Source organism: Lutra lutra, chromosome 9, assembly GCF_902655055.1.
Source record: "Lutra lutra chromosome 9, mLutLut1.2, whole genome shotgun sequence".
NCBI lineage: Eukaryota > Metazoa > Chordata > Mammalia > Carnivora > Mustelidae > Lutra > Lutra lutra.
Window position 1 is genome coordinate 98,476,827 of NC_062286.1, and position 27,706 is coordinate 98,504,532.

Consider the following 27,706-nt stretch of genomic DNA (forward strand, 5'->3'; position numbering starts at 1 on the left):
GAAATGGATAAGTGGGAAAATTCATGTAGGCAAGAACTCCTTGGTATTAATAAATCATAAACATGTACAAAGTAATAATGTTTATGGAGATTTACACTGATTATTAAGATCTGAGTTAAAAAAAAGATGCTAAAAAGTGCAATTTTCAAAACAAGGAGATGTTGTTCTTGTGCTCCGGCCGATTAAAATTGAGTTTAGCCACATGTAGTTTGCACACAGTGTTCTTCTGGATTATTAAGACATTATGGCACCAAAAGTGATTTTTGGCACAGACCCCTCAACAATGGATCTTCTTTGCTCTACAGTGAATAATTAAGCCCATGTCAAGTTACTTTGCAATGATTCTGTAATGAACTGAATCTTCATGTTAAAGAGGGACATGTTTTCGTGTTCTTTTTATTTTTCAGAAAGGTGGTATTATAGATAGTATTTATTTAGTATCAGAGATAGCCTGCTTGTGACTTTCTGTAGCACTAAATCATGCCATACTGAAGTGAAGCAAAGCAGAATCAAATCTTCATTTCCCTAATAAGTGTGTAAGATACCATATTATTTAATTAGCAGAATATAAGGGAAGAAGTCCATTTTATTGAGACTGAGGAGTACATTTCTTAGAAAATACTTTTCTGTAGTAAGTACCAAAGGTGAAACACAGTAAGAATGGTAATATGGTCACCGGTCAGTTAAATTACTCATGAGCATTAACTAGTTGATAATTTGGTTTTCAAAGAAGTACTACTGCCTAGGAATGATTAATAAAGTATCTTAAGTAGTTTGCTTTCTATTTGTCTGATATTCAGCTGATACGTACCCAAAAGGAGTTCTTTTCATGGTGGAAAGTTTTTGTGTTTCACATTCCATTTTTTCCCCCATATAGGTACGTAGTTCCAGCAGAAATTAAATGTAGGGGCGCCTGGGTGTCTCAGTGGGTTAAAGCCTCTGCCTTAGGCTCGGGTCATGATCTCAGGGTCCTGGGATCGAGCCCCACATGAGGCTCTCTGCTCAGCAGGGAGCCTGCTTCCCTTCCTCTCTCTCTGCCTGCCTCACTGCCTACTGTGATCTCTGTCTGTCAAATAAATAAAATTTTTTTTTTTTTTTAAAGAAAAATCAAATGTGGTTTAAAACAGTGGTTCTCAACCGGGGATGACTTTGCCCCCTAGGGAACATTTGGCAGTGTCTAGAGTCTTGTTGTCACTGCTGGGGCAGTGCCACTGACATCTAGCAGGATGCTGCTAACCAGCCACACTGGCTCCTCAGGACGGCCCCCTCATGAAGAATTATCTGACCCAAAGTATCAATAGTGCTGAGGTTGGGAGACCCTGATTTGAAGTGAAATGAAGCAGGACGTGTTGAGTCAGTATTTTCCTGCCTTTGTCGTCCTTATTTCTGGTTTTATAGCACAAAGGATAAAGGGACTTAGCAGCATAGTGACATTGAGAACAATCCGCTTTTCCCTGTGTTTTATCTGACAACTATCGTAGCAAGCTTCTCCTTAGTCTGATGCCATTTGTTCTTTACTATTAAGGTGATGCTGTTTTCCTTTGGAATTGTCCTATCAAGAGACTAGGCCAAGAACAGTGTGTATCAGTCCTGTCTTAGATTGTACATTCTCACTAGAGAATGTTGGCACTCCAGAGTATTTAAATTTGTGTTCCAGTTTAAATCCTAGTGTGTTGACCTATCTTGATTACTGTTGCTAAGTATACATATGGGTAGATCGATGTATATCCACCTATCCATACTATGCAGATACTATTAATGTTGACTTCCTGGCCACAAGTTCTTTACTATAAAAATGATTACTAATTTTGTTTTCATTTGTTAACATTTCTTGTTTTGTTTCTAGTCTATATGACTATACAACACACCAAAATTGCTTTAAATAATATAAATAGTAGAGAATTACTTACCTTCAGCCACTATTATATTTATTCTAGTCCCTATAGGGTTCTTTATTTGGTGGCATCAGACTTTTGGTTGGGAAAGTAATAACCACCTGTATTCCATTTATATGAATAGCTACATAAACATGTGGGAGGTAGAACTGGCAGTTTCGGTGATTTTCCTCTTTCTCCTTTGTGGGAACAATTCTTTCCAGCAGTTTTACAATTGTAACGGTTTTATGTTGGGACATTTATCAATCTGTAGTGCTTATAGGCCATGTAAATGATAGGTTTTATTTTTGTTTTGGGGCCACTGTAATAGTAGTAATTAGAGGATCAATGATCTTCCCTCATTCTAAAAGAGACTCAGTGGTACCTAAGTGGTACTTAGCTCCTTTGCTTCTGCTTCTCAGGCTTTCAGGTAGTACCTGCATATGGACTGACTCATAGTTGGACCTCCTAAGAAACCCCAAGATGTTGAGTTGACTTACATCTCTTGTGCTTTTTGTAGGGCCAAGTCAGTATCATGTACCATGCTTTAAAAGGAAATTACACTATTAATTTTGCCTTTGCAACTCTGTATGAGGGGTAAATGAAACCCAGAATTTTGGTAATTGAAGAATGAGTCTTACACTTCATTTAATAAGATTGGTTAAGGAAGCCTTAGATTAAAGAGTAAGTGAAATTTCTTTGAAAAGTAGTCAGACATCTGGAATAAATAGAAGTTTTAAAGACTGCACAGTTAATTTAATCATGTGGATTCTTCTCTCAGTGGGAAAAAAATGAAGTAATTCTAATTTGGTCATTTTCCTGGTGTTTTGAATGGAGCTTTAGAAAGCAACAATTTAATACTAGTGTTGTGTAACTTACACTATCAAGAAGCTAGAAGGTTAGTACTTTAAAAATTTTGGTTATTGGGTTAGCAGTGCTTGAGAGATAGTGAATGATTTGGTGAGCCTGAGATAGAATTTAGCTCTTTGATATGATACAAACAAATTGTGTGATATTCAAAAGAGAAAATTCATTAGACCTACCAGAATGTATACTGTAATTTTTATATGACTCAAATTGTTCATTTCTGTTTGATTATCAGATAATCCTATATCTTGATATTTGTATATTGGTGTTAAAATAGTCTTAATTTGTTATGAAAAAAACAACTGCTCCCAGCTGGAATGGGAGCAGCTTTAACAAGCAGCTTTCTTAACAAATAAAAGCCAGCAGAGGGAGCTCAAGAACTGTTTAAAAAAAGAAAAAGTACTAACAAAATGTTTTTGGTATTCATTTGTTCATTATGCAAGACATATTGAGTATATACTTAGCATAAATTGTGAGAAAAAGCCAAGAAGTGTATATTTGCAGATCAGGAGATTGAGTTTTAATTGTGGGATGAGAATTTATTTTTTCCACACTCTGTCACTTAACAGTCAACTGTAGGAGTAGCTCAGAGCACAAGTGGCACAGCAGCCCTAACAGCACGTTTGACATTGTGATTCTTCTCTTCCTTTCCACTTTCATCATGGATGTTCCCATCCTTACCACTTCCGGTGATTTCTGTGGGCTTGGACTTCCTCCATCTGAGAAGTCCCTACCAACAGTTTCACAAAAACAAAGCCTTAAAGCTGCATTAGGCCAGTCTGTTGGGAAGGCACACCAGCTGGTGATGGCAGGCTCTTGGCCCGTCTGTTGTGTTGAGGACCAGTGGGGACCCTCGAATTTGGAAGCCATGGTGCTGTGGCTGTTCTGTATCCCACCAGATGGCGATGTTCTTTATCTTTAAAATGATACTGCCAGTGTTGGCCTTGCTTTTATTTGTTTCTGTTCCTAGCCCAGAAGCCAACATCTACCAGCTTTTGGCACCAAGTTTAAGTGAATAAAACCAACTCTTCCCACTGTCCATAAAAATTGGCACTTGCCAATTATTTTTTAGAGAATTAGGAAGCTCTTGGGCTCCCTCTACTGATATTAGATTAACAAGTAGGTTCATTAACAAATATAAACACTACCCAGAAGGTTTCAGTGTCTTGCATAATTAGAATAAACAATGAAGGAAGACAGCCGGAAGGGGCTGGTCCCATGGTATCATCTGGCTTCTGTTGCCCAATGCCAAAGAACCTAGAAGCAGACCTGTGAAAAGGGCCTAGTCTGTGCTTGGGGCCATGTGGGGACATCACAGATATGTACACATGTCTTGTGTCTCTCTGCAGGAAAATGAACAGTTGACTATTCAAGAGAAGAGAAGGGCAAAGACAACCTGGAAAAGCCATGCTTTAATGGATCTGTGTGTTCTTGCTGCCTTGGCCTTTGTTTGCTCATGCCCTAAGTTCAGTTTCCCTTGGGTTTCTAAATTTAGACTGTGGCCTGGTACTCTGAATTATAAGTGAAGCAGCACACAAATTTTATAGTTTTGAAGTCTCGTAACTTGTAAAAGTGTACTTTAAAATGGAATTTTTATTTGGATAGTAAAAACAGCAAGCTTTTGTTGAAGTCCTGTGTATTACAGTTAGAATCTTCTGACATATAGCTTCCTGATTAGGGAAAACCAGCACTTTGGCTTATCTTTGGAGTAAAGGGTTAGACTGAGGGTGGCATGTGGGCAGCGAGCCTCATTTCAGGTGAGAAAGTGGGTAACACTGCCAGGTAAGATGATACAGGCTGAATTTTGGTCTGTCTCTTTTTAGAAGGAGTGAAACTTCAGTTAATTAAAATTTTTGGAAATATGTTCTAGCTATCTAGAGGTAAAGTTTCACAATTCTGTGAGTGAGTGTGGAGTCTGCTGAGGGCTGCAATGGTGGGGTTCATATGCAGGACCACATGGCAAGTCCAATAGGAGGGGCATTTCTGCTGAAACAGGAGGCAGGGAGGCAGGCAGGAACAGGTCAGAAGTTAGCATGGAGGAGTGAGCAGCTGAAGGGAGAGAGTAGCAGGCACAGGTGGGCTAGCACTGCTTGAGACTAAAGTGAGTGAGGGGGGTCACCTGTGTGGTGTGTTACATGTGTAGGGGATCACATATGTAGGGTGAGGTCAGGGGGATCCCTGTATTCACTGTGAGGAACATAGGCTTGACTGTACAGTGGTGGAGGACCACGGCAGGAGAGAAGTGGTGCAGACAGATCTTAAGTTTAGAGGGACCTCTCTGGAGCCACATAGAGAATAGAGAACTCGTTCTCTAGGATATTGTATTTCATAATAATGCTAGCTGACATTGTCCGGTGGTCAGTACTCATCTGTGGTTTTCTATTTTATGGCATTTATATATTGATTCTCTAAAAATACAAGTGGATCATTTTTGTACTTTAGTGATTAACTTAACTTTGCACTTGGTGGTATAAGCTATTAAAGAATTACCCAGTATTTTATTTTGGACACTTGTGCATTTATCTGTTAAAAGGAGTAATAGAATTGAAATTCCCATTTCCTAGAGAGGAGTGTGTATGTGACTTTCTCCTCTCCTCAAGTGTAAATTGCCTATTCTGTGTATCTCCTCATTCTCTCATTCCTTGGCATGCTTGTCCCTAAAATTCCAACTGACTTTTACAGTTCATAACCATTTCAGCATATTTCTCTCTCTTTTTTTTTCCCTCACTTTGAAAATCAAAATGTTTTACAGAACTTAAAATGTATTCTTGGAGTGGAATATCACTGTTAACAAGTGTAGAAAACTTTACAATGCGAATGCAGATTGTCTTACTGTATAATTTTTGTTGGGGGGAATCTAAAACTACATTTTTAGAATCAGTTGGTTCAAGTGGTGAAATTATTTTGAAAAATCTTGAAATACATCTCTGCATGTTTTGTGTTCACGCCCATAGAGGTGGAAGAATGTCAGCAGTCAGAAAATGCACCTGCAGCTGAATCGGGCTGTCTGGCAGTGGAGCAGCAGCACCTCACGCGGAGTAGCAGCACACCTGACGTCACTGAGCCGCTGTGCTCCGATTCTCCTCAGGGTATGGAGTAGCAGCAGTTCCCTACACAGGGCTACAGGTCCTGGCTGGGAAGGAGCTGCAGGCCGGACTGCATTCTATATTTATTCTAACCTGACTTCATTTATTTTTAAGGGAACTTTCTTTTTAAGTTGATTGCAATGATGTAACTTCTGGCAATGAAACGTTTTCAGTTTATTTCAATACATTTATCTAAATTATATATAGTTAGGTGCACCTCTTTTAAGAGTAGCCTGTTTGAGGACTGGAGAGAAGTCCAGAGGGACTGCAATAGGTAGGACATGAGAATGCTACACCACAGGGTCAGCAAGAGCAGCGAAGTTGGGGGGGGGACGGGGAGGGGCGCATGGGAACGGGCTGTGTGAGGAGAGCCATAAAAGGTGACCATAAGCATGGAGGCCTGGCCAGACTTGTGAGAAAGTTTATTAGCAGCTAGTGGACTCTGCTGAAGTTGAAACAATAACTTGGGATAACATCCATCCACACAGTGTCTCCAACACCTTTCAGCAACAGCAGGGCATGGAAGGCAAAGAGCCAGATGGCTAGACCTTTAAACAGCAAACAATGTATTTTTCAGGGATAGCGCGTGTTTTAGTTGTGTCAGTGAGTGTGCTTATTATTAACATTTAGTTCTAGTTTCATCAGTTAAGTAAATAAACCAGCTTCTTTATCAATAAGTTACCTCATAGCCTCATCAAAAGAGTAGGCAAGTGTTCCCTCTTAGAGATCTTATTGAAATAAGAAAATACAATTAAGAAATAACTTGAGAGATGTATTATCTGAAAGATTTTCTATTCTCCAAAAGGTTTTGTGTAAGACTGCTGTGATTTTTTTTTCCCCCTGAAATATTTTGTAGAATTCACCAGTTCCCTGGAGTTTTCTTCTAGGAAGATTTTTAAATACCATTCAAATTTATAAATCATTTTAAGACTGTTGAGATTCTTCCTTTCCATATTTTGATTCAGATTAAGATATGTTTTTCTGGGAGTTTTTTCCATTGATATATTTTTTTTTTTCAAATTTATTGGCCTCTTATCATTTGAATATTTATAGGCTGTGTGGCAGTACTCCCTTTTTTATTACTGATACTGGTTATTTTTGCTTTTTCTCCCCAATCTTTATTCTTGAGTAATACTGAGCCACTGTACTGCTCTATTTTCCTGTCAGTTCACCTGGCCAACTCAGGTAGCTTTCCTCTGAGATCCCTTTCTAAAGGCCCCCAGGAGAGGTCTTGCTGCCCTCCCCTGCACTAACATAATGTGCTAAGTGGACCTTGTTGGCAACAGTGAATAGCATTCAGTCCACTCTCCCTGAGGTCAAAGATTCTGTAGAGTAGATTTGACCCGTAGGCTACCAGTTTGCCAGATCCATAATTTCTGTTTTTACATATCTTAGGATATCTAAATTTGATTTATTACTCATACATAAAAATATTTTTCTAATTTTATCATCTGAAATTTTATTTTGTAAATTTTCCCCCCACATCTCTAGGTCAAAAGGTAGAAAACGTACAGACTTTGAGTTCTTCAGAGTCCAAGGCTATTCAAGAAAATAAAGGACATGTGAAGAAAGAACATGAAGGAATAACAGTAAGATATTTTCGAACTATAGTTTGTTATTAAAAATAAACATAAATTGTTGGGCAAAATAAATTTATTAGTAGCAGCAATACTTTATTTATTTTAAAGATTTAATTTATTTATTTGGTAGAGAGATAGCGAGAGAGGGAACACAAGCAGGGAGAGTGGGAGAGGAAGAAGCAGGCTCCCACTGAGGAGAGAGCCCAAAACAGGGCTTGGTCCCAGGGCCCTGAGATCATGACCTAAGCTGAAGGCAGATATTTAACCTACTGAGCCACCCAGGTGCCCCAGCAATACTTTGTTTTAAAACATTTCTCCCTTTGGATGGGTTATTGGCTATTGGTTATTGTGATTGGTGATTAGTTATTGAGATCTCTGTAGACTTGTTTGCTTTCTGTGTAAAATTACAGTCACATTACAAAAATAGAAAAAATTAGTGGGAAAATGGAATTTACCTTCTGGTCTGTACATACCACTCTATATTTTTAAGCAGGTATCCTTTCCTGTCAAACATATTCAGATTCCCTCTTCCTGATAACTGCTTTTAGTAGTATGTTCCACCTAACGTGAGATGCTAGCTAAGTGAGTTTTTGCAAAGATCAGTTATGATTTCTTTTTTAGAAAAATGTAAAATAGGGACACCTGGGTGGCTCAGTTGGTTAAGCGGCTGCCTTCAGCTCAGGTCATGATCCCAGCGTCCTGGGATCGAGTCCTGCATCGGGCTCCTTGCTCGGCAGGGAACCTGCTTCTCCCTCTGTCTCTGCCTGCCTCTCTGCCTACTTGTGATCTCTCTCTCTCTCTCTCTGACAAATAAATAAATAAAATCTTAAAAAAAAAAAAAAGAAAAGAAAAATGTAAAATAGCATGTATTGGTTTGTTTTAGACTGAATATAAAGTATAAAGAAGAACATTGAAAAGTAGTCCATATCTCATGCACTCAGATAACTCCTGCTTAGTCATTTTTTAAAAATATGTAGTATATATTAATGGAAAACTCAAACATTACAGAAAGGTGCAAAATAAACAGAGAAAGCTGCTCCCTAGTCCTCCTGCATAGAAGATAACCAGTCTTTATTTCTGTCTTTATTTTTTAAAGGGGCATATACCAGTTTATGTATATATTCTGGATATATGTGTATGTATATTTCAACAATCAAACACCTACACATCCACCACCCAGTTTAAGAACTAGAATTTTTCAGGTGCTGTTGCTTTGGCCTATAGGTTCTTTCCTTGTCCCCTCAGAGAGCAGCATTATGTTGGCTTTGTGTTTATCATGTCCTTGCTTTGCTCTGTAGTTTTTCTCTATATATGTATGTATTTCCAAATATTATATCCTTTAGTTTTCCTTATTTTTTTAATGAGAGAATGTGTATTTTCTGAAGTGATTACACCACTTATTTTTCTGTCAGCAATGTGTCAAGAGTTCCCATTCATACAAATCAACACTTGCAATTGTCAGATTTAAAAATTTTTATGAGTCAGATGGGTGAAAATGGGATCTCATTTTATTTTGCATTTCTCAGACTAATAAAGTTTAAAATCTTTCCACATATTGATTGACCATGTGTTTCATGTGGTGTCTTTGCCATTTTCCTATTGATTTTTTGTCTTTTTCTCTTTTATTTGTACTAATTCTTTATATAGTCTAAAGACTGATCCTGTTTTGCTTATATTTCTCCAAATACCTTTTTCCAGCACATGGCTTACATTTTCTCTCCCAAGGGTGTCCTGTTGATGAACAGAAGTTCTTTTTTTTTTTTTAATTTGGTATTTTTGTTAACCATTTTTATGGTTAGGTTTTATAAAAATCTTAAAATGCCAGCTCTATAAGCATAAGAATACTTATAAGTATTTCAGTTTTGCTGTACACATTTAGGTCTTTCATCCATCTGGAGTTGATTCTTGTTTATGGAGTGAGGACGGATCTAATTTTATTTTATTTTTTCCCACATGGATAACCACTTGTCCTAGGTCTCATTTATTGAACTCATTTTTCCTTCATTGATATGAAATGATACCTTTCTCTCATATATATTTATCTTGACTCATTGGTTACTTTGTCTCCGTGGAGAGTAGTATAACATCTTAATTACTATAGTTCCCCTATTTCTTTCTCCCTTCCACCCACTTCTTCTTTTTTTTTTTTTTTAAAGATTTTATTTATTTATTTGTCAGAAAGAGAGAGAGAGAGCAAGCACAGGCAGACAGAGTGGCAGGCAGAGGCAGAGGGAGAAGCAGGCTCCCCACAGAACAAGGAGCCCAATGTGGGACTCGATCCCAGGACGCTGGGATCATGACCTGAGCCGAAGGCAGCTGCTTAACCAACTGAGCCACCCAGGCGTCCCCCACCCACTTCTTTTGAAAACTATTTTTCTACTATCTTTTGTCTTTCATTGTTGCTATTGAGAATTCTTCTGTCCACTCTGTCTAGTTGTTGTTCTTTGCTGTTCTTTGTCCTTGCCCTTCAGTCTTCCTGCATTATATTTAGGTGCATTTTCTTTTGGTTTATACATTTGTCATTTTTGTATATGCTATATGTCATGCATCTGTGAATGCTTGTTCTTCCATTGTTTTGGAGAATTCTTGATAATCGTTTCTTCAAATATTGCCTCTTTTTGTTCTTTCAGCTCTTTTTTTTTTCCTGGAATTTTGAGTAGAAATACATTTGGACTTTCTCATTTTTATCTTCCATGTTCTGTCTCCTTTCATATTTTCCACTCTTCTTGGCCCTCTTCTACATTCTGGGTAATTCATCAGATCTGTCTTTCATTCAGTTCGATAGTTCCTCTCTTTACTTATATGGAGTTGGCTGTTTAATACTTCCCCTGAGTTTTTTAGTTCAAACATTATAACTTTTGCTTCTGAAAGTTTAGGTTAATTCTTTTTAAAGATTTCTTGAAATTTCTAATAAGCTCTTGTTGCTTGCTCACTTTTGTGATTCCCATCTTTTATTCCTTTAAAACAGTTACAAATTACAATTCTAGGTTCTTTTTCTGATTATCTGAAATCCTTAGGGGTGGGGATGGGGTATAAGCCTGATATTTGTTGTTTCTGAAACTCTTGTACATGATGATTTATTTCTTTGGGTGCTTGGTGATCTTTTATTGTGAGTTCTTAGCTGATGGACCTTAATCTACAGAAAATCTGAATGTCTGAAGTGATGGAGTTTCACCAGGACAACACGTGTATTTGTTTCTTCCAGGAACCAAGGAGTGCTACTTTAATCCTAGACTCTTGGTCCTTTTGCCACTGGCAGTGGTGATACTAGATTTACCCTTACAGCAGCCCCATTTCACTGCTCTGTTTTCTGCTCACTTTGTGGGAGGGGTTGGAGGCAGAGTGTGGATCACTGGAAGGTTTATTCTACTTCCTGTGAGCCTGAAATTTTGGTATAAAATCTAGTTCTATAGCTGGAGGAAATGTAGTCAGAAGCTGACGTGCCCACATTCTGCTTTTTAGTTAAGGAAAGATCCTGGGTATATTTCTGTTATCACATTAGGCATATATCATCCTTCTTTTTTTTTTAAGATTATTTATTAGAGAGAGAGAGAGAGAGAGAGAGATTGATTAAGAGAACTAGTGGGAGGAGGGGCAGAGGGAGAAGATGATTCCCTGCAGAACAGGGAACCTGTTGTGGGACTCGTTCCCAGGACCCTGGGATCATGACCTGAGCCGAAGGCAGACGCTTAACTGACTGAGCCATCCAGGCGCCCTGTATCATCCTTCTTTAAGGCTGGATAATATTTTTTTCATGTGGTGGTAGTCTTCTGAATATTTAATCCATGACATACTTCTTTGTTTTAGCTTCATAATTATTCTTTTAATCATACATCTCAACCCCTCTTTTTCATTTGTTTGCTTGTTTAGTGGTCTTCCCTTTAGTTGGCTCATTGAACCCCAGGTTTTTTATGCACTTTGCCCTGGAGGACCTTAAATGTTACATCTTCATTCCTGAGTTTCTCCTCTATCTCACTAGTCCTGGAGTTTTGGTGCCCACTTACAATATATTTGCTTTGGATATTTAGCCCAAAATATCGAAATATCAGAAATCTTCTCAAGTTCCTTGGTTCTTAACACTTCCTTCTTTCCTTCTTTCCATCCTTCCTTCCTGCTGTTCTCCTTCCTTCTCTCCTTCGTCACCATCGTTCTCATGACCCCCTAGATTCATACCCTTTTGTGATTTAATTTTCCTCCACTCCCATATATAGCTCTCATATAAGCTCTTGTCTGTCATTCTATAGCATTTTCTTATTTGTCTTTTCTTCTCCTTTTCCACCATCAAAGCTTTATCCTTTCATTCCTTAATCACTAGAACAGTTCCATAGCAATTCTCTTCTGAATTTTAATCTATCCCACAGATAACTATTAGACTTATCTTTCTAGTTATATTTTTAATCACAGTAAACTATTGTCTGGAACATACAGTTGCTCATTTTATCAATATTGGGTTGAAATTTGTAAGCCTGATGTTGAAGGCCAGTTGGCAGCTACCTCTTTTAGAGGGTGGTCTGCATTTTCTTCTTAACATTTTCCTTCTTCACCTGACTGCCTTGCATGGCCTGCTATATAATCAGCTTCTTTTCCTGCACATAGAACTTGCTGATTACCACTCAGTGCTTCCTGCCTTGAATCCCCTCCTGCCTTCTCTCTACCACTTCATGTCTGTTGCCTTCTTGAACAGCTCTCCTGTAACTGTGAGCCAATTAAGGTAACACTTTATTCTGCATACCTTTTAGAGAGAGTTTACTTGCATATTTTGCTTATGTACACTGTAATCATTTTGTGTAATGTGTATGTTTTGTCTCTCCAAGCAAGTTACAAATTGTGGAGTGTAGAGATTGCCTCCAAATGTTTTAGTCCTTTCTATTTAACACAAGGTTCAGTGTGGAGTGGTGCTCAGGAAAGTCTGTTGCACATTTAACAAGGAGGCACTGAGTGACCTTTAGATGTCTGGGTGGAGTTTACACCTTCTCTGCCAGCACCCTCACCATTCCATGGTAACTTAGGCCTTCTTCAGAATTGGTTTCCTTATGTACATGTGCTCAAGCAGAGGTACAAATAAAACTTCAAAATAAATTACTTCCATAGAAACTGGCATCCCTTCTCAGTAGATCAATTTAATTGGATGTCACTTGACAAAGGAGAAGCCAAAAATTTCAGATCTTGAGTAATTTATAATTCAATTATAGTAACTTGTGAACACATATCCTTCAAATGGAAAACATCATTTAATTTTTTGTTGCTATTATTATTGTTTGTTTCTTTTTCTTTAGAAGTGTGGGGACTAGAAACTTAGCAGTCTTATAAAAATTAGAACTTTCCTATAACCAATGCATTATTTCTTTTTGTCTAAAGATCTTAGTTCGAAGAAGCAGCAGCCCTGCTGAATTGGATTTAAAAGATGATTTGCAGCAGACACAAGGAAAATGTAAGGAAAGACAGAAGAGTAAGTTCCAGGAATGGCAGTCTCTGTTCATCCAACTTTAGAGTCAAATCTATTTTGTTTCCTTCTACTTTCTGACTTGTATGGTATCTTATCCTTTGAGGAGACATGGCTGTGAAGTGGGACATCTTTTTTCCTGGAATCCCAGGATTGGTGGGGAGTTAGTCCACATATACAGTAAGACAGATCCAGTCCATTATATGTGCCATAGAAGCCTGTCCTTCCACCCTGGGCCTTAGTCCAAGTGAGAGGCACAAGCAAGACCAGTGGCTGGTTGAGCAAACTGACCCAGAAGGAAAAATGATCGTCCCCAGGAAGTTCCCACAGGCTAGGGGCAAAATGCTTCAGAAGTACACTGAAGTCAATGGTATAAGTATTTAAAAAAAATGAAATTTGATTCAGATCCTTAGAGATATTATATACTGTATGTAAACTGTGCCCCTAATAATCTGCTTCCCTGAAGTCAGCTTCCTGGCTGCCCACTTCTTAGAAGCGTAGAAACAACTGCAGATCTAGGGTAGTTTTGGTAAAGGCAGAGGAGTTCCTCTTAGGCTCTACCTTCAGACCTTGTTGGCTTAGAGTTCTGTGGCAAATGAAGTAGGGACCTGACAGGTTGGTTACTGGGGCAGCTTTCAGTTTACCTGGTGGCTGGGACGACTTACAGCTGTTGGGACATGAAGAGAGGACAGCAGATTAGAAGCAGCAAGGCTGAGGGACTGTCAGCAGCGAATGCAAAGAGCAGACAGAAGAGTGAGCCGACAGGAAGGGTAGACACATAAAACTGGTAAGAAGTAGACAGAAGACTTGGAGGAGCAGACTGTCTAGGTCTGTTTTGTGTCAGACTAAATAACTCTATTAGGCTTTAATAGCCTTTGAAAGCATCATTGTATTATGACAAATTAGAACTTTCTAGTGTCTAAAGGGAAGAATTTCTTTTAGAAAAAGTCTTTTGCAGTTGGACACCTCAACTCCTGTGAGCCTGGGTGATTCACTCTGGGTTTAGGTCTAAACCTCAAGCTCAAGGTAAAAAACATCCTTAGGCTATTGTGGCTGGTAGAATAAACTTGAATTTGTGATGAAAGGAATTTCCATCTTCTCCTTCCACCTGTGCACATATTGTAGTTGAGTCAGTTGCAGTAGAAAGCTGAAGGACTTGATGTAATCTTTTGGGGATATGAGATAACGGAATTGAAGCCTCCCTTGAAAAGATTGTCACTTCATGGTAGGTAGGGTAGCTCATGATGACCATTAGTGCCCTGCACCTGGAGCTTTGTTTTGTTAACCAAGATCCCCACAATGTCAGCTTTTAAGCCCCTAGCCTCTGAACAGTTCCTGCTTGTCAGCTTAGTTTCATGTTGGTAATTGGGAATATTCTGATTTCCAGCTATTTGTTATCTCAGACTTTGGTTCTTCCATTGTGCCAGGTGAAAGTATCAGTAGTGACACAGCTCTGGGCTATAACAATGAGGCAGAGCTGTCCATGAGCCCATGGCCAACCTGTGAGGAAGACCCAGAACTGAATACTCCCACAGATGCTGTGACTGACTCTGATGCCCGCCATTGGTTACAGCTGAGTCCCACTGATGCTTCGAACTTAACAGGTAACTGCATCTTTGAAAAAGAGTCACCAGTGTTACCAGTTGGGAATCCGAGAGTTTCCCATTTGCAAGAATTCTAGGAATCCTTTTGCACAGTGATGGTGGGGTGCTACTTCTGGCCAAATTGCTGTGGCAGCCCCAACCACCTGTTCATAATCAGTCATGAATTCTCAGAGTCCTATGTGGAGAAGATCCTAAAACAGTGGTCAGACATGGGAGGAAGCAAGCCATGCTGATAACCACTGTCCACCATGGGAGGGAGTAGTGAGTGATATTCATGCCAAGCCTTTGCCATCCATGACCAGATTTGCTTGACTTTGGAAACAGAGAAGAATGATTTATCCAACTCACACATATCACAAATCCAGAATAAGTCAAAGAGTCTGAACAGCTTATAGATTAATTTTTTACAATAAAATGTGTGATGCATACAGGGTAAGCTGTGACCTGTATGTAAGTAATAAATGGGTCATAGTAATAAAATGATGACCAATGAGCCTACTACCCAACTTACGAAATAGAATGGCTCCCACACCAGTTCTCTCTAGGCCCTTCTCAGGTCCCTTCCCTTCTTTTGTCATCTGGTCACCCTAGGTGCCTAATTTATTCAATAATAATTCTCTTGATTTCTTTATAGTTTAACCACATATATCTGTATCCTTAAACCATGTATCATGTAATTTAGATTTTAGACTTCTAAAAAATAATATATCTGTATTTTTTTAAAATTCAAATGTACTTCAATTCCATTTGGCTTTATTATTATCATTCAATTTTTAGAACCCCAATGCACAACATCAAGATAATACTGTTTTTCAGTTCATGGCACATGTTCATTGGTCCACAATAGCCCCTTTTATTTTACTTTGATCTTTCATCTTTTATCCTCAGTCCCCTTTCCACTTACATCACCCAAGCTAATGTGTTTACTATAGATTCATGAGTGTGATTATATTCTTTTTTTTTTCCATTTTATTTTTTTTCTTTTCAGTGTTCCAAAATTCATTGTTTATGCACCACATCCAGTGCTCCATGCAATATGTGCCCTCCATAATACCCACCACCAGGCTCACCCAGCCCCTCACCTCCCTTCCCTCCAAAACCCTCAGTTTGTTTCTCAGAGTCCACAATTTCTCATGGTTTGTCTCCCCCTACAATTTCCCCCAACTCACTTTTCTCCATCTCCCAATGTCCTCCATGTTATTCCTTATGCTCCACAAGTAAGTGAAACCATATGATAATTGACTCTCTCTGCTTGACTTCTTTCATTCAGCATAATCTCCTCCAGTCCCGCCCATATTGATACAAAAGTTGGGTATTCATCCTTTCTGTTGGAGGCCTCATACTCCATTGTGTATATGGACCATATTTGCTACTTTTCTCCCCTGAGTATTATATTTTTAAGATTCAGAGGCATACTACAGAGGCATACTTTCTGGATCTGCATCCAGGCTTTGCCAGTGAATTGTTGGGTGGCCTTAAGCAAGTTAATCTGTCAGTTTCTTTTTTGTAAAATGTGGATAGTAATAGTCCCTATTATAGGGTTGTTGGAGGAATAAATATGAAAACACATAAGCCAGGTGCACAGAACAGTGCACATGGAAGCACTCGGCAGTTTTAGCTACACACGTGTGCGTGCATGCACATACACAACGTATGCTCACACCCACATGCACACACACACACACACAAGTCCTTTCCACCATAATCATGCTTATGTGCAGATATCTTTTAGGAAAACAAAAACAAACTAGAAAGCACAAGTTGAGTACAAAGTGTTATTAAAATGTTAAAAATCATTTTAAAATTATAAATGAAGGCTAAAATTTTCCCTCAGTTTTTTTTTTAACCAACCAAACGTTGGTTTTCATTAATTATTTTGTAACATTTAACCAATCTCTAATGTTCTTTGAAATTGTTGATGGAGTAACATCAAAATCTCATAAAATTTACATAGAAAAATGGTGTTGAATAAAATAATTTATCTATGAGATAGATAAGACCAAGAAATATGATCTTAATGTGTATTTAATGTGTGTATTTTAATTTAGAATAGATCATGAACAAAGAAGAACAAACCATTTAGCCATAAGTGAATAATGCGTTCGTTGCCTTAAAATACTGCAGTGTTGTCCTTAAGAGACAGTGGACATCTTTGGTTTATGTATTCAAAGCTGCCAATGGTAGAAGCTTTGCAGAGTCAGTGAGAAAATGATCGACAAAATTGTGTGCTTTAGTTTTATAAATTATTGAGTAGCAATTTGTGCTTCTCAAATTTTTGATTCTTTTAAAAATGATTTAAAATTCTTTATATATATATAATGATATATAGATATATGTAATAATTTAAATAATTATACTGTAAATTTATAAGTGATTTGACAGTTCACAAAAAATTTGAGGCATCCTTCCTGATTCTGGGTGGTAAGCAGGCCAAGTCTTACAAATGCTGTTTGAGGTATGGAGAAACCGAGACACAGAGAAATCATATTGTCTGGCTAGAAAGTAATTACCAAAGTTGGAACTGGCTTCCAAAGTGTTTTGACTCCAGTGGTAGCGCTATGTCTACTCCTTTCTACTGTGCTGCTGTTCAAATTACAACTACAGACCCCTTTTAACTATTTGAGAATTATTTATACATTATGGAATAAATGGCTTCTTTGGGTCCAATATACAGATTATCCAAGGGAAATCATCATTGTAATACTGTCAAAGGCAATAGTGAATTTTCAGTAAGTTGAATTTACTTAAACAAGAACAAGTTTTAATTATTTTTACTGAAAAGAAAGAAAATTGGGTGCCTACTTCTTTTGTCTGTCCTTTGGAAAGATTAGTTTTGATCCCATTTCAGAGTATGCATGGGATAGGTCAATTTAATAAACTTGTGTAAGGTAATTTTATATGATGCAGTCTGTGTTTTGATTAACTCCTCCAAATACTTTGTTCTTCTTTGAAATACTAATATAGAGAATCAGTACACTCAGTTCAATAGTTCATCTTGTCATCTGTGAAAAGGACAAACTGTAATATGATAAGGTTTAAGGATTATCACAGTTCTGAATTTAACTTTCTGTTCTTAAGAGAACAATTTCTTCATAAATGTGCAAAATAAAACTCATGTTAGCCTGATCTTTAGGACATGCAAAGAGAATGATCAAACAATTTCAGTGTATCCTTCTTTCTCATTTAATAATCCTACAAATTATCAAATGTTTAAGATAATAAACTCCTTCTAAAATCTTGAATTCCTTCATCACTGGCAAGCTAACAGTATTTGTTTTCTCATTTACATTATTACATGTTTGCTGAAAATAACAGCTAAATTTATTTTTCTTCATTTTAAAATGGGAATTTGTTTTAATCAAGTATGGCGAGATGTGAAGACATGGAAATGATTGTTGTGAAAAAAGTTTATACTCATAGGTCCGTAGAAAGAGGGCCATGGTATGCCTTGCTGGGGTAAAGGGGGATACATGGGGAAGCATCAGGGTTGGTGGGGGGGGGGGGGCGAGACTAAGAAAGAAGAAAACACAGGCAACAGCCTTTATTGTTGTTTCAAGGCAAGGCTGGTAAAGCACATTTAGGATTGGCTAGTTTGAATAAATTCAGCTGATTTTGGAGCGTTGACTGGTTGCCTGGTTCTTGATCCTGGGGTGCTTAGGCTTTGATGTGTAGCAACTAGATAAAGGAGGTAGTTAGGAAGTATGAGTGTTGTTTTGGTGGGTTTACATATGAAAGACACAGGAACTATTTGCTATCCCTAGAAATTAGCTAACCCCGGGAGGGGCAGTCTCTTCCTGCCCAGGAAAACCAGAGGTGGCAGAGTATCAAGAATACAGAAAATAATAAAATACAACTAATACATACATGAATTTTGTTATGTTCAGGTAATGATTGTAGAGGGGGGAATGTTTATGACTTTATAGCTAGGAAGCAGTATTGCTATTGACTTCATCAAATAATTTGCAATCTAGAAATACTGATATTTATGCTATAAGAAATAAAAAGATGAATAAGTCATAGCCATGTCTGACTTAAGAGCTTACCAAAAAGACAGAAGACATTTATTCTGATGGCCACAAGCTGTGTGATTAAGTGTTAAAGAGTTTTTTAAAGAAAGTTTTAGTCACAAGGATAGATAACTAAAACTAATGGAATGGAATATAAAATACATATTGAATCCACACAGGCATGGAATTGTGAAATATGAAAGACTTGGCATTTCAGCTCTGACAAGGAAAGAATACATTGTTGAACAAATGCCTGTGGACAAGTATTCAGCCATACGGAGAAAAATTAAATAGAATCCTTACCTCACACCATGCTCACAGATGGATACAATACTGAAATGTGAAAAGATTTTAAAATTTTTAGAAGAAAACATTTTCTAAAAACACGTCTAAGACCTTGAGTTAGGGAAGATTTTCTTAAACAAGATGGAAAAAGAAAAACTATCAATCAATATCAATAAGATAAATATCAATCATTAATTTAACTTTAGCATACTTAAAATTTTTTCATTATCAGAAAAACTTTAAGAATCCCAAAGGTTTGCAGAATTCCAAAGGTACAAGCCAGCTTTGATGTTCTTTCCAATTTCCAGGTTCCTGTCAGGTCAGCAATACATTTTAAGATAAGGTTCGTTCAGTAAGATATTGTATCAAACATTTTAGTTTATTTGTAGGAAGCTCCTTGGTATCCCCCACTGGAATATAAGCTTTAGGAGTGGGACATTGCAGATTCTTGGCTCCTAGAATGGTGCACCTGCAGGAGAAAACATTCAGTATATACTTGAATCAATAACTGAGTAAGCTTTAAGTTGCAAGCTACAGGTTTTTTGGTTTTGTTTTGTTTTGTTTTCAGTTAAAAACAGCAATTAAATTTTAATCTTTTTTAAGAATAAAAAGTATGTAAGATTCAGTTTCTAAATCTCTTCCATTTCGTATATTTATCAAGTCCTGCCTCCAAGTGTTATGGAAATCTTTTTACCACTTGTACTTTTATTTATAGTTGTGCATGTGTATTACATTCCCTGTTACCTGCCACCAAAACTCTTGTCCTCACAGGAACAAAGTTTGTGAGCATTCTCTGCCATTGTGCATACTTTCAGCATTTTCACTAGGCTTTGATCTAGTTTGAAGACATGAAATAGTATAAAGAAAAATAACAGTGATAGACTATGATGGGATTGGTTACTCACCTTCTAAAATCTTTAAAATGAAAAATGTATGCCGGAAAGCAGATGAGGAAGAAGAGGAGAGCCAGGCTATAATGGTGGTCAACAGAACGCCAACTTGCTACTTCTCCACTTTTGATCAAAATAGAGGCCTGATTTTTCTGGTCCCAGAATGAAGGTGTTTTATTCAAACCTTTGGATTTATGCCTTTTGTTTAGTTTTCAGATTAAAAGAGAAATTCATCTGCAGATTTCTGCTATGCGTCTGCAAGTGTCCGCTATGTTTCTTCAACATTTTACCAAGTCTGTATAAAATTGCAACCATGTGAAATCTCCAAGGGCCTGTTTTACCAATTACCAGAACATTTCATGGCTAAAATCCTTTGCATATTTGCAAAGTTCTATATAAAGTATAGAACTCTGCTAAAATCATGTGTGTTTGGAGAAAGATGATATGATTTTGTTTGAGAGACTTTCCACTTTAATAACATTTTTTAAATGGCTCTATACCATTTAGTAATAATGAAACGGAACAATACTAGACTAGCATGCTAGCTTACTCATAAAAAAAGAAAATAAACTAAATGGTTGGTATTTTTAGGGTGAACATGAAATTTTCTGAAATCTCTCAAATCCCCATTTTTAATTAAATGCTGCTTCACTGAGGAACCATCTACATGTAAAATGTCAGCATCTGTTCTGTTACTTATGCCATGAGTGGAATAATTTGGGGCAAAAACATTTCAATTCATTTTTCAAATTTCACAGTAATATTGAGCATGCAGTCACTTCAGATACTTCTCAGGGACTCAACGTACTTTAGTAATGTGGTAAAGGATGTTTCCTAGATTTTATCACTGAGGTATAAATTTTTCTGAGAGCAAAGCAGTATTAGAAACAGACTTTCTACATGGGGTTCTTTCATAACTGAAACTGTATTAGTTGGCAGGTAGCAAAGACATACAGGTGTTGAGGTACCTGGCCTACATTTACTTGGAGTTGTTACTCAGCTGGAGTTCCAGTGTGACTGGAATGCTGGGAGCTGATCTCTCTGGATGGCTGCATTTTGGTTGGTAGTAGAGGATGAAACAAAACTGTAAATCATCTAATCCCCTTTCTTTTTTCTTTTTTTTCTTCTTACCCCACAAGAGATTAAAGACATCATGACATTCTTTATGAGAAAAATAAATGCCATATTATGCCATTTGTTCACTTGGGGGTTTATATTGATTTACAAGCATTCATTAAGGCTTCAGCATAACTTTTCAGACTGACAGATGCACTTATTTTACTGATTAAACATTAGGAAGGGGTCTCTCTTCTGAGGCTTTCTAGAAGTCAGGAACCTAGAAGGCCCATAATTAGGCTTTTGGTGTCTCTAACTTCTGTCTTTCAGGCACAGTATGTAGGAATTCCAGCTTGGATTATATCTGCACATTGTAATGTGTCTCCTCAACTGATTATATGATATCACTGTGGGGAATACAGATGTGTTTTCCTCTAAGAAGGAACAGTGCTTCTGTGTTCTGGAAGGCCTTTCCATGACACTGTGTGCCATCCTTATTAAATCCTTTGTTCAGTGTCTTGGGATCTTTCCATAACTAATATAATAAGCTATCGACAGCTGTTGTGGGTGCAGTGTTGGAAGGATACAGAACTGTTCTTGGATCTGCACTGGCTCCTTGTCAGCCTCACTCCTTGCTCCTTGTTGGCTACTTGATTTCCTCATATCCACAGATTGTGCTTCAATTTCTTTGATTAGGCCCTAAAAACACCAACAACTTATATACTGAAAATGACACTCAGTGGGTGTTGATAATTGCCTGGAAATCAGTCTGTCTCCACTTGGGTAAGGAACAGAACTTTGGGAATGATTACGTTAACATATGTTATAAGACAATAGAGAAAGGGGATTGATTAGTGGTGGAGGTGAGACACAACTCTTTAAACTCCCTCCAGAGGTTCAAAAGAGAAACAAATCGAGGAGCTGTCTAGCTGGCTCAGTTGGAAGAGCGTGCTGACTCTTGATCTTGAGGTTGTGATTTCGAGCCCTATACTGAGTGTAGAGATGGCTTAAATGAACAAAAAAAATAAACTTAAAAAGAGAGAAGTAAAGCAAAGGTGAAGCAGGAAGCTGAAAGTAAGCTGTTAGAAATGAAATCAAGTAAGTTGGCAACTACAATAAATACAAACCATGGAAACTTACAGTTAAAATTGGAAGCTCTTGGGTTAGATTGAAGAAATAAAGTCCTGCCATATGATGTTTACGAGAGGTACCCCTAATACATGACGTACAGGAAGATCCTAAGTAAGTAAACATATGGGTAACAAGGAAGAAAGGCAGACTGCTGAGCCAACTGTATGTATGTCAGTCACATAAACTTTAAGGCAGAAATAACTTATTAGAACAGTAATTCTGAATTTATATGAACTTCATAGCCTCCAGATGCATGAAGCAAAATTTGAGAGAATTACAAGGAACTACTGATAAAACCATAATCATAGTAGGAAATTTTAATGAGTTCTCATTAATTGAAGGAAACATTGGAATAGAGAAGTACATGATACAATTAATCCTGATTGAATGGATATATAAAAAACATTGAAATTAAATAAAAAATGTGTAATTTTTAAAAGCACTTGGAACATTTACAGAAAATGACCAATTAGATGATTAAGTCTCAACACATGTCCATGCTTTGAAACTATACCACATCCTGTGAATATGATGAAATAAATTAAGAACAAAAAGATAAAAGAAAATACATTAAGAAATTTAAAACTGAGGGGCACCTGGGTGGCTCAGTTGGTTAAGCAACTGCCTTCGGCTCGGGTCATGATCCCGGACTTCTAGGATCGAGTCCCGCATCGGGCTCCCAGCTCCATGGGGAGTCTGCTTCTACTTCCGACCTTCTCCCTTCTCATGCTCTCTCTCTCTCATTGTCTCTCTCTCAAATAAATATAAAAAAAAAAAAAGAAATTGAAAACTGCACTTAAATCCAAAAAGAAATTAAGTTGTGAATTAGAAAATATTTCAAACTGAACTACAGTGGAGGCTACATACCAATATCTCTAGATTGTAGTTGAAGACTTACATGGAGGAATATTGATGGCCTTAGGTGTGTAAATGAGAGGAGAAAATTATTGATCTGTGCGTCCTATTCAAAAAATTAGGAAAAGAATGGCAGAGTAATAATATATAGAAGTTAATAAAAAAGGAACTAATAAAGCTAAGAGTGTGCCCATATACACTAGAAAACAAAGACAATCAAAAGCATTAATAAAATACACAAGTAGGCAAGATTAATCAAGGAAAAAATAATGAGGGTGAAAAGGAAAGAGATCTATAAACTATGTTTTTAAAAATAATACAGTTGGTTAATTTGAAAAGATTTATAAAAGTAAAGGACAATTCTGTGTTTACTGAAGCTTCAAATAGAAACTATCTTTTCCTGTTCTAGATATTAGAAAGAAAGCTCCCTAAATTCTGTTATTTACCTTGTGATACCTTGACAATAAAACCAGACAAGGTCAGTATTGAAAAAGAAAACGAATCCATCTCACTTTTTTTAAAAAAAGATTTTACTTATTTATTTGAGAGAGAGACAGTGAGAGAGGTCATGAGAGGGGAGAAGGTCAGAGGGAGAAACAGACTCCCCGTGGAGCTGGGTGCCTGATGCAGGACTCGATCCCAGGACTCCAGGATCGTGACCTGAACCGAAGGCAGTTGCTTAACTAACTGAGCCACCCAGGTGCCTGAATCCATTTCACCTAAAAGCATATCAACAAAAGTCCTAAATAAAGTTTTAGCAAATGAAGTCTAAGAATACTGGGAAAACATCATACATACATCAGAACTAAGAGAAGTTCGCTTCAGAAATGCAAAAGCAAATAATAATGATGATGCGGGGGGGAAAAAAAAAGCCTATCATTGAGAAAGACAGCTGACAGATCCCAAGTGAAGAACATTCTACGAAATACCTGATCAGTTGTCCTCAAAACAATGAAGGTCATCAAAAACGAGGACTCAGCCCAGAGGACATGAAGAAAACATGACAATTAAATGTAGTGTGGTATCCTGGATGGAATCTTGGAACAGGGGGAAAAAAAAGACATTAGATTAAAAACTAGGTCTAAATAAAGTATGGACTTTACATAACAATGTTTCAACGTTGGTTCATTAATTATAGCAGATGTATTATAAGTGTGTTAGCAGCAGGGGATGTTAAATTAGACATTGGTGTAATGTTAAGTTAGACATAAATCCACAAGGACAAGGATGGGAGGAAAAAATACATAGTGACCAATGTGACCAAGGCATCAGCAGACCTGAGAATACCGAATCCCGTGTCAGTACTAGGGAAAGCCAAGAAGCAGCCTGACTACAGCTATTGCAGGTTCCCTAAAAGGGTTAGAAAATTGCCCGTAAGAGGTAGTTATAGAAGTAGGAGGTAATGGTGGGGTTAAAACCAGGAAGACTGTAAGTCTGTTTAAGAAATAGTTAGAATTTTAATCCCAGAAGTAAAGCAAATAAACTGGGAGGTTTCTCTCCTAGAGTCACCAATACTGAGCTGGGTGTAGCGGTGCTATCTTGAAAACCAAGGAACTAAATAAGAGTTTGCATACTCTGAGCAGTAGAGTCTTTTTCCTAAAATTTGAGTTCAGGAAAAAAAAAAAAAAAACCCTAGAGATATGTATGTCTGAGGTTCTCTGAGAGCATGGTGAAACTCAGCAAAGATCATACTTTTGCGCTATACTTCCAGTCAGCTCTTTGTGGCCCATTCTTAAATAGGAACAGATAGCCAAGGATCCCCAACCATTTGAAGAGGATGTTTAATATGAAAAATATGAGAAAAATATAAGAATAAGGGATGAAGTAGGGTGGGGCAGATCTTAAAAGGAGTCTGGAAAAAAAGGGGAGGAGAGTCCATTTCATCCATTCCTCAGCCAAAGGAATTCAGAGTGCACTTAAGCTTGATGAGCACTGAGTCATGTATAGAATTATTGAATTGTTATATTGTACCCCTGAAATTAATATAACACTAAAATTTTTTAAGATTTAGAATAAAACAAGGGAATATGGGAAGAAATAAAATTTTAAAAAGCTATTAATATCTTTAGAGAAGTAAGAATATATTGCATCCATGAAACGAGGATGAAGAGTATAAAAATGAACAGAAAACAAGAAAGAGCTTTTGGATATTAAAAATACGGCTGCAGAAATAAAATCAAGTCAGTGGAAGTCAGTACAACACATGAGTATTATAGTTGAAAGCACTGACGAACTGGCAAATACAGTGGCTGGAAATAGATACCAGGGCACTTCTCGAGGCTTCTGAACACTAGGTACAAAAAGAGGATACTAAAATTTTGCAGAGTTAATAATTTTTCATGAAATAATTTCAAGCATCAGAATGCTGCTGACTTTAAAATCACGAAGGAGACTATAAAAATGGAGTGAAGAACTTCCGTCACAGAATTCTATACCCAACCAAACTGTGGGCTGTAAGGGAACAAACACTTCGATATATGTAGGGGCACGCCCTTTCTCAGTCATCCCTAAGACATGGCCCGCTTCAAGGAAGAAATATCAAAGAAATACTCTCTGCCATTTTGTGATTTTGGTCTTTAAAAAGAGAATTATAAACATACGTTCACATAAAATCCTGTAAACAAATGTTTATGGTAACCTTATTTATAATCATTAAAAAGAGGAAACTATCCAAACATTCTTCAGCAGGTGAATGGATAATCAAAGTAGGATACATCCATAAAATGGAATATTCATCTGCAATAAGAAGAAACCACCGCATGGATGGATCTCAGGTGCATTAAGCTATGTGACAGCACCCAGAATAAAAGGATATATACTGTAGGATTCCATTTATATGACATTCTGGAAAAGGCAAAACTGTAGGGACAGGAAACAGCGGTGGATGCAAGGGGCGAAGAATGTGGGGGAGGGGACTCACTATAAAGGGGGCACTTCTGGGGTGATGAAGTTATTTCTTGTATCAATTTTCATGGCAGTTTGTGGTAACAGTTATGTGATTGTGTACACTTCTGAAAACTTGAATGTGAAAAGGATAAAATTTGTTGCAAGCAAATTACACCCCAGTAAACCTGAGTTAATAACAGCCACCAGAATTGTCACCCCAGCAATGAGGCCTTTCCTGGTCACCTATTTTTCATGGCCTTTTTCCCTATCCATCCTCCTCAAGGTTCTCCTTCCCCTCCCTCCCCTGCTTTATGAAACCCTTCCCAGGATCTCCAGAAACTGTTTTATCGTATCTAGGCTGTTACCCTTTTAGTTTGAAGGATCAAACTCATTTGACCTTTCTTCACTGATTAAGCTTTTCTATCCTTTCAAATCGTCAGCGATTTGACACTTTTCATCTGCATTATTTTACTCTGAATACATAAATTGTCAAGCATGACTAATTTGCATTAAAGAGAAAAAGCTGTAGTGATGAAATCAAGATTGTGTTTGCAGACGTGTTTTTCTCTATAGATAGCAGTGAGTGCCTTGCCGATGACTGTAGTATAATTGCTGGAGGGAACCTCACTGGTTGGCACCCAGACTCTGCTGCTGTATTATGGCGAAGAATCTTGGGAATCCTCGGGGACGTGAACAATATCCAGTCACCCAAGATTCACGCCAAAGTGTTTGGGTATCTCTATGAGCTCTGGTACAAACTAGCAAAGGTATGTCCTGCTCCATTAACTTTTATTCTAATGGGAGAAACTGATTTATCATGTAACGTAAAAACTGTGTTGCAGTCGATGTATTCTGGAACACAGATCAGGTGTGTAGACAGAGTATGTTTGATTGGCAAAGAATAAATAATAAAGAACTTACAGTTTGGGCACTTTATAAATGCAGAAGAGTTATTTAATGCATATAGAGAATATTACTATAGGACATTAAAAGGTAGGGTGCTGAGTGGTTTATTTTTTATAAAAGTGATACTGTTTTTATTGTACAAAATTTGAAAATTATAGAAAAATGTAAGAAGAAAATTAACATCATCATCCCACAGAGATAACCAGTATAAATATATTGTCTTATTCTGTGGGTAAATCCATTTTTACAAAGGTAGAATTTTAGAATACATACAGTTTTCATTCTGGCTTTTGTTTATAAGGTATGATTTTCCTAGGTTAAGTTTTTTGTTTTTTACTTTTGTTTTTCAAAAATGATTTATATTTATACAGTATAACTTGTTAAGCCATTCCTTACCATGTAGAGTTCAGGACCTCCCCCAGCATTCACACTCAAGGGAAAACAAAGCCCTAGTTTTGTATTAAATCTAAAACCATGTCCAGTAAGTGGAATACAATTCAAAATGACAGTGGATCTCAGTAAAAGAAAAAATTGTAAATGTTGTAGGTTTTACTCAGTGTACAAAAATTTAGTGAGAAGCAGCTCTTTGGCTATGGAACATTGGCTACATTTGGCTACACAACATTGAAATATTTGGGGGATAAGCTAAGCATGGCCTTTACTAAAATTCTTCTCCCTGTGACTTAGATACGGGATAATCTGGCAATAAGCCTGGATAACCAGTCTTCTCCGTCTCCACCGGTCCTGATCCCACCACTCAGAATGTTTGCATCATGGCTATTTAAGGCAAGTGGATATGTGTTTATTCCTTTATTGCAATTTCCTCTTCCTTTCTGAAATTGAGTTTAAAAAATGTAATTGCCCAAGACTGCACGTTTTGAAGACAAACTGAATCTTACTAAAGCCCCTGCATCCCTCATCTCCATAAACAACTCTTTTGGAATACTAAGAAGTAAATGAAATGTTGAAATGCTCTGCATCTGGAGTTAATTAAATATTTAAACCTCATCTCCTTGGCAGGCGACGACGTTGCCAAATGAATATAAGGAAGGGAAACTGCAAGCCTACAGACTGATCTGTGCCATGATGACCAGACGCCAGGACGTTCTGCCAAACTCGGACTTCCTGGTGCATTTTTACCTTGTGATGCACCTGGGATTAACCAGCGAGGATCAGGTATTCTGTGACTCTCCTATCACGGTAGCCGACAAGGTGGGAAGTGCATATGACTTTTTG

At 37.5% G+C, this 27,706-nt stretch overlaps 1 protein-coding gene across 7 annotated transcripts in view; it reads left to right on the top strand.

Annotated features, from left to right (window-relative positions):
• The window catches only part of RALGAPA2 (Ral GTPase activating protein catalytic subunit alpha 2), a 320,063-nt gene that overhangs the window by 122,596 nt on the left and 169,761 nt on the right, over positions 1 to 27,706 (top strand). For 3 of the 7 annotated variants that reach the window (XM_047743679.1, XM_047743682.1, XM_047743684.1), the window contains 7 exons: positions 5,696 to 5,830; positions 7,319 to 7,416; positions 12,766 to 12,856; positions 14,278 to 14,454; positions 26,120 to 26,331; positions 27,158 to 27,256; positions 27,491 to 27,646. In XM_047743679.1, the coding sequence (XP_047599635.1) occupies positions 5,696 to 5,830; positions 7,319 to 7,416; positions 12,766 to 12,856; positions 14,278 to 14,454; positions 26,120 to 26,331; positions 27,158 to 27,256; positions 27,491 to 27,646 (968 nt within the window). The remainder of the gene's footprint in view (positions 1 to 5,695; positions 5,831 to 7,318; positions 7,417 to 12,765; positions 12,857 to 14,277; positions 14,455 to 26,119; positions 26,332 to 27,157; positions 27,257 to 27,490; positions 27,647 to 27,706) is intronic. The other 4 variants (XM_047743680.1, XM_047743683.1, XM_047743681.1 and 1 more) reach the window with 3 other exon arrangements.